The sequence below is a fragment of the Microcaecilia unicolor genome, chromosome 6 (assembly GCF_901765095.1).
Source record: "Microcaecilia unicolor chromosome 6, aMicUni1.1, whole genome shotgun sequence".
NCBI classification, from domain to species: Eukaryota; Metazoa; Chordata; class Amphibia; order Gymnophiona; family Siphonopidae; genus Microcaecilia; species Microcaecilia unicolor.
The window spans coordinates 318,947,280-318,963,930 of record NC_044036.1 but is presented as its reverse complement, the minus strand read 5'-3'; the positions used below and the strand labels follow the sequence as shown (position 1 = coordinate 318,963,930).

Genomic DNA, 16,651 nt, shown 5'->3' with positions numbered 1-16,651 from the left:
TGGGTCCACCCTTATGGAATTCTCTTTCTAATGTGGTTAGTAGTTTAAGTGGCTACTTCAGTTTTTGAAAAGCCTTGAAAACTTGGATGTTTCAAAATACCTTTGGTGATTTTTAATTACGCTCTCTTCTGAGGTTTTATTACGAATATTGATGGGTGGAATTTAATTTCAGTTGTCTTATCTGTTTTTGTATTATGCTCTTTTTCATTTGTTATTGTAAACCACTTTTAAACTTGTGTGTAAGGTGGTATATCAAATTATTAAATCAAATCAAATGACAGTCAAATACATCAACCTTATAAAAAAAAGTGAGGTGATTTTCTGATTATACATACACATAGAAAGCACACCCTTACAGGTAAATTTTCGAAAGAGAAGGGCGCCCATCTTCCGACACAAATCGGGAGATGAGCGTCCTTCTCGTAAGGTCGGCCAAATCGGCATAATCGAAAACCAATTTTGGGCGCTCTCAACTTCTTTCCATCTCGGGGACCACCAAAGTTCACGGGGGCGTGTCTGCAGTTTAGCGAAGGCGGGACAGGGGAGTGCTTAGGAGATGGGCGACCTCGGCCAATAATGGAAAAAAAAGGGTGTCCCTGACGAACACTTGGTCCATTTTTTTTCACGACCAAGCATCAAAAAGGTGCCCAAACTGACCAGATGACCACCGGACGGAATCGGGGATCACCTCCCCTTACTCCCCCAGTGGTCCCACCTCCCACCATAAAAAAAAAAGTTTACAAATACTTTTTTGCCAGTCTCAAATGCCATACTCAGGTCCATCGCACCAGTATGCAGGTACCTGGAGCAGTTGTAGTGGGCGCAGTATACTTCAGCCAGGCGGACCCAGGCCCATCCCCCCCCCTACCTGTTACACTTGTGGTGGTAAATGTGAGCCCTCCAAAACCCACCAGAAACCCACTGTACCCACATGTAGGTGCACCCCTTCATCCCTAAGGGCTATGGTAGTGGTGTACAGTTGTGGGTTTTGAGGTTTGGGGGGCTCAGCACCCAAGGTAAGGGAGCTATGCACCTGGGACCTTTTTCTGAAGTCCACTGCAGTGCCCCCTGCACTGGTTGGTGTCCTGGCATGTGAGGGGGACCAGTGCACTACGAATGCTGGCTCCTCCCATGACCAAACGGCCTGGATTTGGTCGCTTTTGAGATGGGCGTCCTCGGTTTCCATTATCACTGAAAACTGAGGACCATCTCAAAAACGACCTAAGGACGACCATCTCTAAGGTCAACCTAAATTTTATGATTTGGGCGTCCCCAACCGTATTATCGAAACGGAAGATGGATGCCCATCTTGTTTCAATAATACGGGTTGCCCCGCCCCTTTACGGGGCTGTCCTGCGAGGACGCCCTCATGAAAACTTGGGCGCCCCGTTCGATTATGCCCCTCCATGTATCCTCTATGCAACTTACGCATAGTTTCATAGTGAAAGTTCCCATGTAATTCTTCTTTGAAAATACACATGAATTTACACTTGATCTTTGGCATGTGCAGATCCTCAGAGTAATTAATGCACACATGCTCGAAATTTGAAATGTTAGTGGTTAAATTCAAATCCCTACCCAACCCTTGCCCTAGGAGCTCTTTGTTCAGTCCGGTAAAGTTGCACATGTACAGGACTGTTGTACCTGCACAAATGTTTTGAAAAATACCCTCATTGAGTGTCCAAAGTGCCATAACCTTTGCTGAAATATGGTGTTAACAAAAGGAGAGTTGTATTTCAATTTAAGTGTATCCATTTGTCCTTTCCAGTTGAAGGTGGATCATCTAATAAGTGCAGCTGCATCACAAATATCTGTCATATCTTTGAGAAAGGGTTTCACTACATGTATCCCTTCAACATTGAATACAGCCTTTTTGCCTCTGCAATAACGTACGTCATGTGGAAGAATGTTGGACGCCTCATAGATGATGACATCCACCACCTGCATCGGCTAAAATTCTGCTTTTGTAAGCAAACCCTCTTTATAGGGTTGCTTGCAGGAATAAGTATGATTGTTGTTGGCCTTGTGGCTTTCATAAGCTATAAAATAAAGGTGAGAACCAACGACGGAAAGGACCCAGCCCTTATCATATTTTACATTTTCAACATAGTGTGTTTGACTCTCATGTCCCTTGCGGCTGTTGCAGGATCCATCATTTACAGGTTTGATAAGAGGGATATAGACAAAGAGAAGAATCCCAGCAGAAAATTGGATGTAGCCCTACTGTTGGGAGCTACATTAGGACAGTACTGTATTTCCTACTACTCCATTTTGGCCATGGTGACCATCAGTCCTAAAGAACTCCTGAATTGCCTGAATCTAGTTTATGCATTGATGATGGTGATCCAGCACACGGTGCAGAACATGTTTATCATTGAAGGTCTTCATCGGCCATCTTTCAAGCATGCTCAACACGAGCAAAACAATGACCCTTTTGGACTCATTTATATCAATAAAAGCATCTTCACCCCCTTCCCCAATGACAGCAGCTCATCATCGCCCTCCACCCTGAATCACAGTGAAGAACCAGCAAGGATCCAGACAGGTAGATCAACAGATGCAATGCATCTCACGATCCAATACAAGAAGAACACCTGGAAGAGTCGGATATTGAAGGAGCTTTCCTTATTTCTGCTTCTGTGTAATGTCATTGTAAGTATAATCTGGCAACTTTACATGTGTGCAACAGAGTTGGTTCATAGTCTAGAAACATTAATGCTGTGATCCTAGTCCCACTAGGTGGTCACTGATAACCTTATAGGTGTATTGAATCAACATCCTTTAGCTTCACAACAAGACGGCTTGAAATAAAGCTCAGGTTCTAGAAGAAAGACTACTGTAAATATCATTGTATTCTTAAACAGCTACAGGTCAATATTGAAAAATCAGCTATATGTTTGGTGCAGAGTTGAATGAATAACTACTTTTAAAAAATTGGGGGCATTCTACAGATAGCATTACAGGTATTTTCAGCTATATGTATAACACACATAGAGCAGAGGGAGAGCAGAGCAGGGGCATTCTGAGGGCAGGGCCTCAAATCTATATGAATTTATACATATAGGCACCAGTATTCAGCCCCCATTCCTCTAATTCTATAATCATAGCACCTGGATGTAAATGATATCATGCGTGTAAGTGATAGGTGCATACTCAACAATATTGTCTAATGTGAGCACTCAGGTTCCATAATGCATAAATGCGAGGGGGTGTGCACAGGGGAGGCACATGGGGGGAGCATGAATATGTCACAAAGGAGACAACGAAGGTGACTCAATAAAATGATGATGCTGTATATGGTCTAGAAGATTTATTGGTCAACAATAATGACTCTTGGTCAGCAACAACCACTTAATGCGGCCGTGTTTCGGCCCACTGACCTGACTCTGAATAGACTCAAGATTCTTAACAACTGGTTCAAATCAGGAGTCTATTCAGAGTGTCTCCTGACTGAGGCAGGCCAGTGGGCCGAAATACGGCCGTATCGAGTCGTTGTTGCTGACCAAGAGTCGTTATTGTTGACCAATAAATCTTCTAGACCACATACAGCATCATCGTTTTATTGAGTCACCTTTGCTGTCTCCTTTGTGGTATTATCTCTGCAAGGTTCCTTGTTCTTCTGTTTCTTTGCATCAATATGTCAAACATTTACACACAGAGGTTACAGAATACTGTCATTTGTGTACCTAAGTGCTACATTTAGGTATGTGCACTTATGCCTGCTATTGACACAGCTTAAGTGGGTGTGCCTAAATGTTAGTATGTAAATGTTAATGTACTAACATTTAGGTATTCCCATCTATAGTGCCCAGATGCCTATATAGTAATACCTCGGCTTTCGTCGGTAATCCGTCCGAAAACAATCGGCGAAATCCGAAACCGACGAAAACCGAGGCAATGAGATTTGAGCACATGTGATTTTATCTTACATGTGTTACGTACATTTTGAAAATGAAAAACGCAAAATAAACACATTACACTGAATACTGTATACTGTAAAGTGGATCCTCTTTTCTCCCGGGGTTGCAGCTCTTCCAAAAAAAAAACCAAACAACACAAAAAAAACACACTCCTGTATGGCTCCCCTTTTCCTCAAAAAAAACAAAAATAAGGATCTCCCCCGGTCCCCTGGAGAGTAGCAGAAAAAAGAAAAACAAACCCAGGGCTCAATTTCACCCTGGTTTCCAAACACAGTTCAATTTTTTAGCCAAGCTTCAAAATACAGCTCAGTCCAGCTAGGCTTTCAAAACACCGTTCAATTTTAGCCCATCTTCAAAATACAGCTCAGTTTAGCCAGGCTTTCAAAACACAGTTCAGTTCTAGCCCAGCTTTCAAATACAGCTCAGTCCAGCTAGGCTTTCAAAACACAGTTCAATTTTAGCCAAGCTTTCAAAAACACAGTTCAGTTTTAGCCAAGCTTTCCAAAACACAGCTCAATTTAGCCAGGCTTTCAAAAACACAGTTCAGTTCTAGCCAAGCTTTCAAAAAAACACAGTTCAGTTCTAGCCAAGCTTTCAAAACACAGCTCAGTAATGGCTTTGCGCGGGCTCAAAGCCTAGGGTCCCACCCTCTTGGTCAGTCATACTCCTACCTGACCTCCTCCCGCTTGACCCGGCTTGGCCACGCTACTTCCTTGGCTTTCTCTGAGCCAGAGCCGAAAAGTCCATCGGCTCTTCCAGGGTGTTCTCCGGTTCAGTCAACTCCATAGGGCAAGGCTCACTCTCTGCCTCTCTCTCCTCAGGAGCCCAATCCATATTCTCCTCGCCCCGCCCTTCTCCCAGCTGCTCACCCTTTCTTTCATTAAAGCTCTTTGGGGGCTCTTCTTTCTCCACCCACCTGTTCCACCACTTCTTCCACCAGGTTGGAGAATCAGCCTTATTCCTTCCCCTGCAGCCCTCCTCTGGAGACTCCTGGGAATGCACATAGTTTCTCTTATCCCCGGTCTCCCTTGGGGCATGCTGGGAGTTGTAGTTCTTTATTTCTAGTTTTTTCCTGGGGAATGCCTGCCTACAACGGGAGTATTCTGGCCTATGCCAGGGTTCCTTTGGGGCCTGTCCTACATACTCTTTACATATCCCCCCCCTTAAATTTCCACCCCCGCATTCTTTCTACTCCTCCTCCTCCACCCGGGACAGGGCATCCACATTTCCCAAACATCGCCCGGGACGATGCTCCACAGCATATTGGAAAGGCTGCAATGCTAAGTACCATCGCATTAGTCTCCCATTATTATTCTTCATTACATTCAACCATTTCAGGGGAGCATGGTCCGTTACCAACTTAAATTTTCTCCCTTCTAAATAGACACTACACTCCTGCACTGCCCATCGTATGGCTAAACACTCCTTTTCTATGGTGGAGTAATGTTCCTCATGAGGCAGGAGCTTCCGGCTTAAATAAAGCACCGGGTGTTCCTCCCCTCCATGCTCTTGGGACAGCACTGCGCCTAACCCCCTCCCTGAAGCATCTGTTTGAAGGACAAAGGGCTTTTCAAAATCAACTGCTTTCAGCACAGGTTCCTGGCACAGGGACCTCTGCATCTGTTCAAATGCCCTCAACTCCTCCCCTCCCCACCTCAAGTGGTCCGGATTCTTCCCTCTCAGCATGTCAGTTAAGGGAGTGGCCATTGCGGAAAAATGAGGGATGAACCTGCGGTAATACCCTACCATCCCCAGGAATCTACGCAATTGTTTCTTGGTGTTTGGTCTGGGAAACTCTTGGATGCTTTTAACCTTATTCAATAAGGGCCGGACCTCTCCCCTTCCCACATTATACCCTAAATACTTCACCCTATACTGCGCAAAATAACATTTTTTTGGGTTCAGGGTGAGACCTGCCTCCCTAAAAGCCTGCAGCACTGCCTCTACCTGGTTTAAATGGGTGTTCCAGTCTCCACTATGTATTACCACATCATCCATATATGCGGCGGCATATGCCTGATGTGGTCGGAGAACGCTGTCCAGCAACCTCTGGCAACTTGCAGCAGCTGAATTAAGGCCAAAGGGCAATCTTTTGAACTGGTACAGGCCTATGGGCGTACTAAAGGCGGTCTTAGCTTGTGCCCCTGACGTAAGGGGAATCTGCCAGTACCCTTTTGTCAAGTCCAGGGTGGTGAGATATTGTGCAGATCCTAGCCTGTCCACCAGCTCCTCAATATAGGGCATAGGATAGGCATCTGCTTGAGAAATATTATTAAGCTGGCGGAAATCTATGCAGAATCTCCACTCCCCTTCGGGTTTTGGTACTAACAACACTGGGCTTGACCAGGGGCTATTTGACTCTTCGATCACCCCGAAGTCTAACATTTCCTGGACCTGTTTATCACCTCCCTCCTTTTCATGGGGGACAGCCTATATGGCTTTTGCCGAACTACTTTACCCCTTTCCGTTATGATGTCATGCTCCACTAGGTGAGTATTTCCAGGGCAGGCTGTCAACACATCATCAAACCCTTTCAAGAGCCTTCCTATCTCTTTCCTTTGTACTTGTGTCAACCGGGGATTAACCCCTGGTTCACCGGGCTTGAAAATATCTCTTATTTGCGGTCCCAACTCCTCTTCCTCCTTTTCATCTCCCCGGGTCTGAAAGCCTACCCTTGCTACCCAGGGTTTCATCAGGTTAACGTGGAAGGTTTGGACCCGCCCCTTTTCGTTCGCCACCTCATATGTAAGAGGCCCAAGTCTCCTCCTCACCACCCAGGGACCCTTCCACCTAGAGGCAAACTTATGAGGATCCTCCGAGATTAGGATAAGGACCCTATCTCCTATTACAAACTCCCTCTCCCGAGTACCCTTATCATAATATTCCTTTTGCCGATTTTGGCTCTGTTCAAGCCTATCCTGGGAATATTCCTGTAACTTCTCTAATCTGGTCTTCAGATCCTGTAGGTATTCGACCACTGACTGATCGGAGGTGTCCGGGGGTACCCAGTGTTCCTGTAAAATATCTAAAATTCCCCTGGGCCTCCGTCCAAACATCAATTCATAAGGCGCAACTCCTAATGAGTCCTGCACCTTCTCCCTGTAGGCATATAGCACGAAGGGTAACAGTTGGTCCCAACCCGTCCTATCCTCGCCTAACGCTTTTTTTAACATACCTTTTAAAGTTCTATTAAAACGTTCCACCATCCCATTAGTTTGAGGATGGTAGGCCGCTGTACGGATATGTTGTATCCCAAAAGCCTCCCACACTTGCCTTAAGGTACTTGACATAAAGTTGGACCCCCTGTCGGTCAAAACTTCTTGGGGGAATCCCACCTCACAAAAGATTTTTATCAGTTCCCTGGCAATGACCTTCGCTGATATGCCTCTCAAAGGAATGGCCCAGGGGTACCTAGTGGCCATATCCATAACCACTAAAACGTAGAGGAAGCCTCTCTGAGATTTTGTTACTGGGCCAATAATATCCATGGCTATTCTCCTCCCTGGTTGTTCCACTCTAGCAAGGGGTTTTAACGGTGCCTTAGGCGGTAGCCGGTCTGTCACCTTCTGACAGTTGGGGCAGGACTTGCAATACCTCTCCACCTCCCCATAAACTCCTGGCCAATAAAACCGGCCCAATATCTGAGTCAGGGTAGCTTGGGAGCCCTTATGCCCCCCCAAAGGGTGATCATGCGCGAGCCTTACTACTAGGGGACGGAAAGCTTGGGGGACTACTAGCTGTCTCCCCGCTTCAGAGTTCTCCCAATTGGGTACCCTGCGATATAGAATGTCCCCCTCTATCATGAACCCCGGGGCTTCCTGGCCCTCCCCCTGTCGGGCCCGTTCCCAGGCATATTCTAAAGTAGGGTCCGTGGCCTGCTCCCTATGAAACTGGGGAAACTGCTCGCTCAATTCTTTCGGGGCCACGGGCAGATAACTTTCTTTTCTTGCCTGCTCCAAGGCCTCCCGTCTGCCCCTCTGCTCCTTTTTTTTCAAAGCTTTCCCCTTTCTCTCTTTTCCCGGCTCCCCTAAAACCTCCCCTTGAAAAAGGAAAATACCTCCTATTCCCTCTTCCTCAGCCTCAGGGTCTCGCCGAGCCTGCGAGCGGGTAGTGACCACACTCTTTTTTCACTAATACACTCGGTAAAGGGGGGCCAGTCCCTTCCCAAAATCATCTCCTGTGGCAGTCTGGGCAGAACGGCCACGGCTATCTCTATCTCCCCTGTGGGCCCCTTCACGTGAACACTATGGAGGGTATAACGAGTACTGGCCCCATGTATACATTGAATTGCCTTTGCTCCCTCATAGGTATCCTTACCTCCTGTCCTCCTCTTTCTTATTTGTTCCCATAACCTCCTGGAGATCATGGACTGGTCTGCCCCGGAGTCTAACATGGCTACAATCGGTAAACCCTCAACCTCCACCTTAGCAGTATACCGAGGCCTAAACCCTTGGGAAACCTGCGAGGTCCATCCCTCTCGACCTGGGCAATCCCTCCGGAAGTGCCCCGTCTTCCCACACTTATAACAGATTTTTCCTTCATACGAGGGGGCCTTTCTTTCAGGGCCTGAGGGCACTATGGGCTTTTTACCCCCCCAGCCGTAATCGGGTTTCCCCCCCTGGGGATCTGTCTTAAAGAGGGAACTTTTGGAACCCCAGCCTCCCACAGGTCGGGGCTTACCCCCCTCCAGGTCGGGTTCTCCCCAATGTTGGGCTTCCAAATAACACTCCAACCCAGCTGTCACGGCCTCTACCGTCTTACAGCCCCTTTGGACCAATCCTGCCCTAATCTCCCTGGGAAGGCCCTGCAGGAACTGCTCCACTACTAATTCTTGAAGAATCTCTCCCGTGGTGTGGCGATCAGGTTCCAACCATTTTTTTACCAAGTCCGTCAGTCTAGTGGCCAGCGCTTTAGGGGTTTCCCCCTTGTCCCATTTAGTGGACCGAAACTTACGCCTATAAGCCTGGGTACTCAGTCCATACCGGTCTTTAATGGCCTCTCTCAACCTCCCATAGTTGGCAGCGTCCCCAGGAGCCAAGTCTCTAAAGGCTCCTAGAGCCTCCCCAGATAATGAAGGCACTAACCGCATGGCCCACTGCTCTTGTGGCCACCCTGCGGCCACTGCCACCCTCTCGAAGGCGGTCAGGAAATCATCTACATTATCCTGCTCAGACAACTTCCCCCATGTAAGTGAGTTCAGGGATAAAGGTCCTACCGCACCGCTTCCTCCTGGCCCCTGTCCAGTTGCTCCGGCTCCACCGCCCCTGGGAGCCTCGATCCCTCGCTGAAAAAAGTCCTGGAGCATATTCAGCACCGGTTGTTGCTGCTCTCGTGCCGCCGTCAAGGAGTCTTCCACCATCTTCCCCGTCAGTTCTTGCTGTTTCTGGAACTGCATCGTCATCCAAGCGAAGATCTCCTTGGGGTCCATCCTTGCTCCGGAACAGCGACTCCTGGTGGGGGGAAAAAAACAGAGGACACCTCCAAGTGCGGTATCTCTACTTATGTTTCCCCTTTTACTAGGATCCCTTTATTTCCCCCAATCTAGGCCCCGCTTACCGGAACCCCAGACGGGTCTGCGCCTTTCTCAGCGTTGGCCCCTCCGTCGGGCTTTTCCGTCCTGCTGGTCTTGGCCTCCTCGAGCGACAGGTTCGCGAAGCGATCCCACTCCTGACACCAATTGTAAAGTGGATCCTCTTTTCTCCCGGGGTTGCAGCTCTTCCAAAAAAAAAACCAAACAACACAAAAAAAACACACTCCTGTATGGCTCCCCTTTTCCTCAAAAAAAACAAAATAAGGATCTCCCCGGTCCCCTGGAGAGTAGCAGAAAAAAGAAAAACAAACCCAGGGCTCAATTTCACCCTGGTTTCCAAACACAGTTCAATTTTTTAGCCAAGCTTCAAAATACAGCTCAGTCCAGCTAGGCTTTCAAAACACAGTTCAGTTCTAGCCCAGCTTTCAAAATACAGCTCAGTCCAGCTAGGCTTTCAAAACACAGTTCAATTTTAGCCAAGCTTTCAAAAACACAGTTCAGTTTTAGCCAGGCTTTCAAAAACACAGTTCAGTTCTAGCCAAGCTTTCAAAAAAACACAGTTCAGTTCTAGCCAAGCTTTCAAAACACAGCTCAGTAATGGCTTTGCGCGGGCTCAAAGCCTAGGGTCCCACCCTCTTGGTCAGTCATACTCCTACCTGACCTCCTCCCGCTTGACCCGGCTTGGCCACGCTACTTCCTTGGCTTTCTCTCAGCCAGAGCCGAAAAGTCCATCGGCTCTTCCAGGGTGTTCTCCGGTTCAGTCAACTCCATAGGGCAAGGCTCACTCTCTGCCTCTCTCTCCTCAGGAGCCCAATCCATATTCCTCCTCGCCCCGCCCTTCTCCCAGCTGCTCACCCTTTCTTCATTAAAGCTCTTTGGGGGCTCTTCTTTCTCCACCCCACCTGTTCCACCACTTCTTCCACCAGGTTGGAGAATCAGCCTTATTCCTTCCCCCTGCGGCCCTCCTCTGGAGACTCCTGGGAATGCACATAGTTCTCTTATCCCCGGTCTCCCTTGGAGCATGCTGGGAGTTGTAGTTCTTTATTTCTAGTTTTTTCCTGGGGAATGCCTGCCTACAACGGGGGTATTCTGGCCTATCCCAGGGTTCCTTTGGGGCCTGTCCTACATACTCTTTACAATACGCAGTAATCACTTACATGTAATTGTAGTATTAGCACTCGCAATCAATAAAAAAAAGCACAAAAACACTGGTAAGCAATGGAATTGTTTGGCTAGACGTGCGGGGTGATGCCCACACAACAAGAAACAACGCCACACTGAGAAGAAGGGGTTGCCCTTTGTTTTCGCAAAATTAGCAGCGAGGTCACGTGGGCACGCCGACGAAATCCGAGACAAATTTTTCATGAAAAAAAAATCGACGAAAACCGAAACCGACGATAACCGAAGTCAACGAAAATCAGGTATTACTGTATAGAATTTGTACTCACCATCAGTGGCATAGCCAGTATGGGGCCACGGGGGCCTGGGCCCCCGTAGATTTGTCCCTGGACCCCCCTGCCGATGACCCTCTTGACCCCCTCTCGCCCGCCGTCGCCTACCTTTGCTGGCAGGGGACCCCAACCTCCGCCAGCTGAGCCGAGGTCCCCTTCTTCCCAATCCCGCGCAAGGCTGTACGTGCAGGACATCAGACTAGAACGAAGCCTTGTGCGGGATTGGGAAGAAGAGGACCTCGGCTCAGCTGGCGGGGGTTGGGGTCCCCTGCCAGCAAAGGTAGGCGACGGCGGTTGGGAGAGGGTCGGCGCGGAGGGGGGGTTAAAGTTTGGTGGCGGGGGGAGTCAGCAATGTGGGGGGGGGGGGGGTCAGTGGCACCGGGGGGGGGGGGGGGGCTAAAATGTGCCCTCTCACCTCGGGCTCTGGACCCCCCTCCTGCCAAAGTCTGGCTATGCCCCTGCTCACCATGCTGCATTTTGGTGCCTACATTTTGGCACACTAGAATTGACCCCATCCCCCTAATTCTATAAAAGTTTTTAAGGATAAGATCTTCTAATGACCCTAGATTTCATCATGGTTTGAAGGTAGGCTCTGATCAATTAAACTTACAGCCTGAAATAGTTGGTGCAGAACTTGACAACCAGCTATCTACCCTTAGGCTATTATAAAGAAATCTTTTTACTCTCTCAGGAAACTAAGAGCTGTAAGGAAATATTTTTCCCATTCTTTCTAGTATAAATTTCCTCCGGTTTGGCACAACAGCGATGCGTGCATACTCTGGTTAAGTGTAATGCCTCGATCAGCTCTTTTAACATCACTCTATTTAGGTGAATCCTCTTTCATTCACTCTGGCCCTGTGAAGTTCTAATGCTGCATGAGCCATGCAGCTGCACATCACAAGCTGTAAGACAATGAAGGAGAGGAGAAAGGCAGGACCACCTCTCCAACCTCATTGGCTCCTAGATTCATGATATACAATTGCTGTGCAGCACAGCAGTTGTATGTCATGAAGCTGGGAGCCATGAGGTCAGAGAGGCGGTCCTACTGTTGATTCCGATACCCTGTGCTTGTCCCTGACCTAACGCTAGCTTCTGTCTGAGCCCAGTCTTCCCTTGCCTTGCCTGTGGCCGTCCGACCCGCCGTATCCAAAGTCCTGCGGGCCCCTGTACCTGGGGCTCAACCCTCGGGGAATGGTGGTCCCTCAGGTGAAGCCTTGGGGTTTGCTCGGCTGCCCGACAGAGCGCAGGCTCAACTCTCCTTGCTGTGCTCCGTTTGGGCACAAGGGCTCACGAACGTGACACATAATACTTTCTTGCTATGGTTTGGAACACCACACCACCTGCTGCAAGACTTTATAGAAACTATTTGGGGTTCAGAAAAAGCTAAGAACCTATCTGTACTGTAAATTTGGTTTATCAAGCTATGTTTTAATACCTTGTTGATTCATAGAACTGGTATTCCTAGCAGATTGGTTCTATCGCTCTTAATTGCAATCCGCCTTGAGTGATAGGTATTGGCAGAATGTAGGACTGGAATGTATGTAATGTACTACAGAGTAGACTTAACGCCCTATGAGAGACACATGATTGTAGTATCCATGAGGGGCCTTAGTTTCAAGACTCTTTTTGTATTCTGGGGGAAAAAAAAAGTGAAGTCAAGAGTGGAACAATAAGACTTGATTGTGGAGAACTTTGAACTTTTATATGAAACATTGCCTGACCTTCAGATGAGATAGTGCTATTGCTTTGAACCAATGTCCGCTGCTATTTTTAAATATAGATGTGTTTAGTTAACTGCATGATGTGGAGAGGGACAAAGACTCTCAGCTGTTAGACTTAATTTGCATATGATTCAAGAGTTACCCAAAGTTGCATGATTTTGTTTCCCTACTTGGATAAAAGACATTCTGGGACCCCAAATCAAATAAGCATTGACTTTACAACAATATACTTGTTTGATTTGGATTACTACCAACTAGAAACCTAATATATGTTTCACCCCGACTAATAAAGTAAAGTGAAATAAAGTCCACTACAGACTGGAGATAGAACTCTGTGGATTTTTCAGTTTTGTTTTGGAGTATAGTTCTTATTCTTTGCAACCTGATTCTCTGTGCCTGGTGGCACATGGCAGTATCTATATAAACACTTGAGAAATGGTACATCCTATATAATAATTCTCACCTCCAACGTTCTAATGTGCCTGGTACAGTGGCTCCCTTGGAGGTGGTCTGCTAGGCAGTTTAGAATGCACTGACGTCAGTGATGTCACTGACAGCTGATTCCAAGGCAAGGGGAGGAGTAGGGAAGCACACGGAGCGTGTTTCCCTACTTCTCCCCCTGCCTGGGAAACAGCTGTCAGTGTCCCCCCCTCGGCGCAACACCCAAGCCCCTGCCCTGCAAAGCTGTGAGCCAGGCAGGAGGAGGAGTAGGGCAACATGCGGAGCGTGTTTCCCTACTCCTCCCCCTGCCTACCAATCAGCTCTCAGTGCCCCCCCTCGGCGCAACACCCAAGCCCCTCCACCCCGGCGCAGCACCCAAGCCCCTACCCCCCCTCGACACATCACCCAAGACCCTCCCCCCGGTGCATCACCAAAGCCCCTCCCCCCCCCCTCTCAGGCACATCAACTCCCTCGCCACCCGCAGCCGCCAATACTAACACTGTCCGGCCGCTGCTGCTTCTCCTGTGGAGCAGCAGCGGCCGGTACAAAAAGAAAAAAGCCAAAAAAGATTTTAACCTGAAACGCGGCTCCATAGACAGCCATCTGGCATTGGCTGTCGTCACTGCAGCCGTTTCTCTGCTCCCCTCCACGTCACTGCCCCTGCAGGAAGACCCCGGAGGAGCGCAGCGACGTCAGAGGGGAGAGGAGGAACGGCTGCAGAGATGACAGCCAATGCCAGATGGCTGTCTACGGAGCCGTGTTTCAGGTTTAAAATCTTTTTTTGGCTTTTTTCTTTTTGTACCGGCCGCTGCTGCTCAACAGGAGACGCAGAAGCAGCCGGACAGCGTTAGTATTGGCGGCTGCGGGTGGCGAGGGGGTTGATGTGCCCAGGGGGAGGGCTTGGGTGATGCGCTGGGGGGGTAGGGGTTTGGGTGATGCGCCGAGGGGGGAGGGGAGGGTTGCTGGACATGGGTGGCTGGAGGGGGGCAGGGGGAGGGGAGGGTCGCTGGACATGGGGGGCTGCAGGGGGAGAGGAGGGTCGGTGGACATGGATGGCTGCAGGGGGGTAGGGAAGAGGGAGGTGGGGAGGGGGTCCTGAGACCAGATGGGTGGCTGCAGGGGAGGGCAGGGGAGACAGAAGGGACGCTGCAGGGGGGGCGGGGGAGAGGAGGGTCACTGGACATGGGTGGCTGCAGGGGGGGCAGAGGAGAGAGGTGGGTCACTGGACATGGGTGGCTACAGGGGGGGCAAGGGGAAAGGAGAGGAGGGTCGTTGGACATGGGTGGCTGCAGGGGGACAGGGGAGAGGAGGGTTGCTGGACATGGGTGGCTGCAGGGGGGGGCAGGGGGAGAGGAGAGTCGCTGGACATGGGTGGCTGCAGGGGGAGCAGGGGAGAGAGGAGGGCCGCTGCACATGCGTGGCTGCAGGGGCAGAGGAGGGTTGGTGGGGAGGGGGTCCTAAGACCAGATGGGTGGCTGCGGGGGGGGGGGGGGCGGGGGAGACAGAAAGGAAGCTGCAGGGGGGGATTACCTTGCTAGCGCCCGTTTCATTGCCTACCGAAACGGGCCTTTTATACTAGTGGTACATAATACGGGAGAAGAGAAGGACACAAGGAAGGGGAAACTAGTAGCAGGAAATACTTAACTTCTCTGGTGGTATATTTTAAAAGTCTGTTTAGGGTTAATACAATCCAAAAGCGCAAGCTCGTAAGTGGGAAAAGTATCATGCTCTTTACAGCATCTGACCTGGCAGACCACCTAGGAGAACGAGAAGAGTGACACCAGACACCAGGATATGCAGTTCATGTTCTCTTCATCTGCGTTCAGTTCCCCTGGTCTCTTAACATGTTTTTGAAACTAAAACCATTGTTGTTGTTTTTTTTTTTTTTCACAGTGCTGGATTATGCCTGCATTTGGTGCCCGGCCACAGTTCACAACTGGATTGGAGCTGAAATTCTATGGACTTTCTAAATGGGTTATACTGACAAACATCTGCTTGCCCTTTGGAATTTTCTACCGCATGCATGCAGCTGCTAGCCTATTTGAAGTCTACCTCATGACCTAGCCAAGAATCAGCAGAGAGACAGTCCTGTGCAGTCTTCATCCAGACCATGAATCCATCCTGAGAGAACTGGTGGGGATCGTTTGTGCTACCTCATGTGATGGCAAAAAGAAAAAAAAAAATCCTAGAACCCAGCCTTGGCTGAGGCAATGGTACATGTGACATTATTTCGACATGCGCTTTTAAGAAAGCATGTTTGAGAACAATCTAGCCCCACTGGTAAAGAGTTAGCCAGCTCATTGAAAGGTTGTGAAAATTTGCTATCATTCAGATTCTGGGTGGTCCTAGAATAGGGTTGAGTTGAAGGGGATTTAGCAGGCTAGCACTGAAATCTCAGCATTACCCAGCTTAAATTCTTCAGCAGTCCTGGTGCTTGGAGAAAGCCGAGGTGATTTCTGACAACATCAAAGAAACAGAAATAAAATTCAATACGTTTCTTCCGTAGCTAAGCAGTATTAAAATATCCGTTGATTGCTTCCAAAAAGAACAATAGTTTTCCATAAGGAGCTAGAACTGAAAATTTGAATGCAATGTTATTATTTTTTTCTTTTAAAATTGTGATTTTATAGCTTAGAGAATGTTACAATTTTGCTTTATCAAGTGAGATAAAATTGACTGGAATCCCTAGAACTACACAGAGGGGCATAATCGAACAGAAACGCCTATCTCCATGGGCGTTTATCTCCGAGAACGGGTCCGTGAAGGGGCGGGGCGGATCGTATTTTTTAAAAGAAAAAGACGCCCATGTTTTATTCGTCAAGGTGTGAGCTGGGCGTTTTTGCTTTTCAGCGATAATGGAAAATGAAATCGCCCAGCTCAAAAACGAATAAATCCAAGACATTTATTCGTGGGAGGGGCCAGGATTCATAGTGCACTGGTCCCCCTCACATGCCAGGACACCAACCGGGCACCCTAGGGGGCACTTTTACAAAACCAAAAAAACAGGTAAAAGAGCTCCCAGGTGCATAGCACCCTTCCCTTGGGTGTTGAGCCCCCCAAATCCCCCTCAAAACCCACTGCCCACAAGTCTACACCATTACTATAGCCCTAAGAGGTGAAGGGGGGCACCTACATGTGGGTACAGTGGGTTTGGGGGGGTTGGACGACTAGTAGCATTAAGCAGCACAATTGTAACAGGTAGGGGGGGGATGGGCCTGGGTCCACCTGCCTGACGTCCACTGCACCCCCTAACAACTGCTCCAGGGACCTGCATACTGCTGCTTGGGAGGAGGGTATGACATTTGAGGGTGAAAGTAAAAAGTTGTGAAACATCATTTGTTGTGGTGGGAGGGGGTTAGTGACCACTGGGGGAGTCAGGGGAGGTCATCCCCGACTCCCTCTGGGGGTCATCTGGTCATTTAGGGCACTTTTGGGGGCCTTATTCGTGAAAAAACAGGGTCCAGGAAAAGTGTCCTAAATTCTAGCTCAAAACTGTTCCATTATCGGCGAAGGGCGCCCATCTCTGTTCGCCCGATAACCACGCCCCAGTTCCGCCTTCACCACGCCTCCGACACGCCCCCGTCAACT

At 48.8% G+C, this 16,651-nt stretch overlaps 1 protein-coding gene across 1 annotated transcript in view; it reads left to right on the top strand.

Annotated features, from left to right (window-relative positions):
* The window catches only part of LOC115472179 (proton channel OTOP2-like), a 52,118-nt gene extending 36,289 nt beyond the window's left edge, over positions 1–15,829 (top strand). The window contains exons 6-7 of the mRNA XM_030206334.1: positions 1,769–2,652; positions 14,957–15,829. Of these exons, the coding sequence (XP_030062194.1) occupies positions 1,769–2,652; positions 14,957–15,127 (1,055 nt within the window). The 3' untranslated portion in view covers positions 15,128–15,829. The remainder of the gene's footprint in view (positions 1–1,768; positions 2,653–14,956) is intronic.
* The last annotated feature ends 822 nt before the right edge of the window (positions 15,830–16,651 follow it).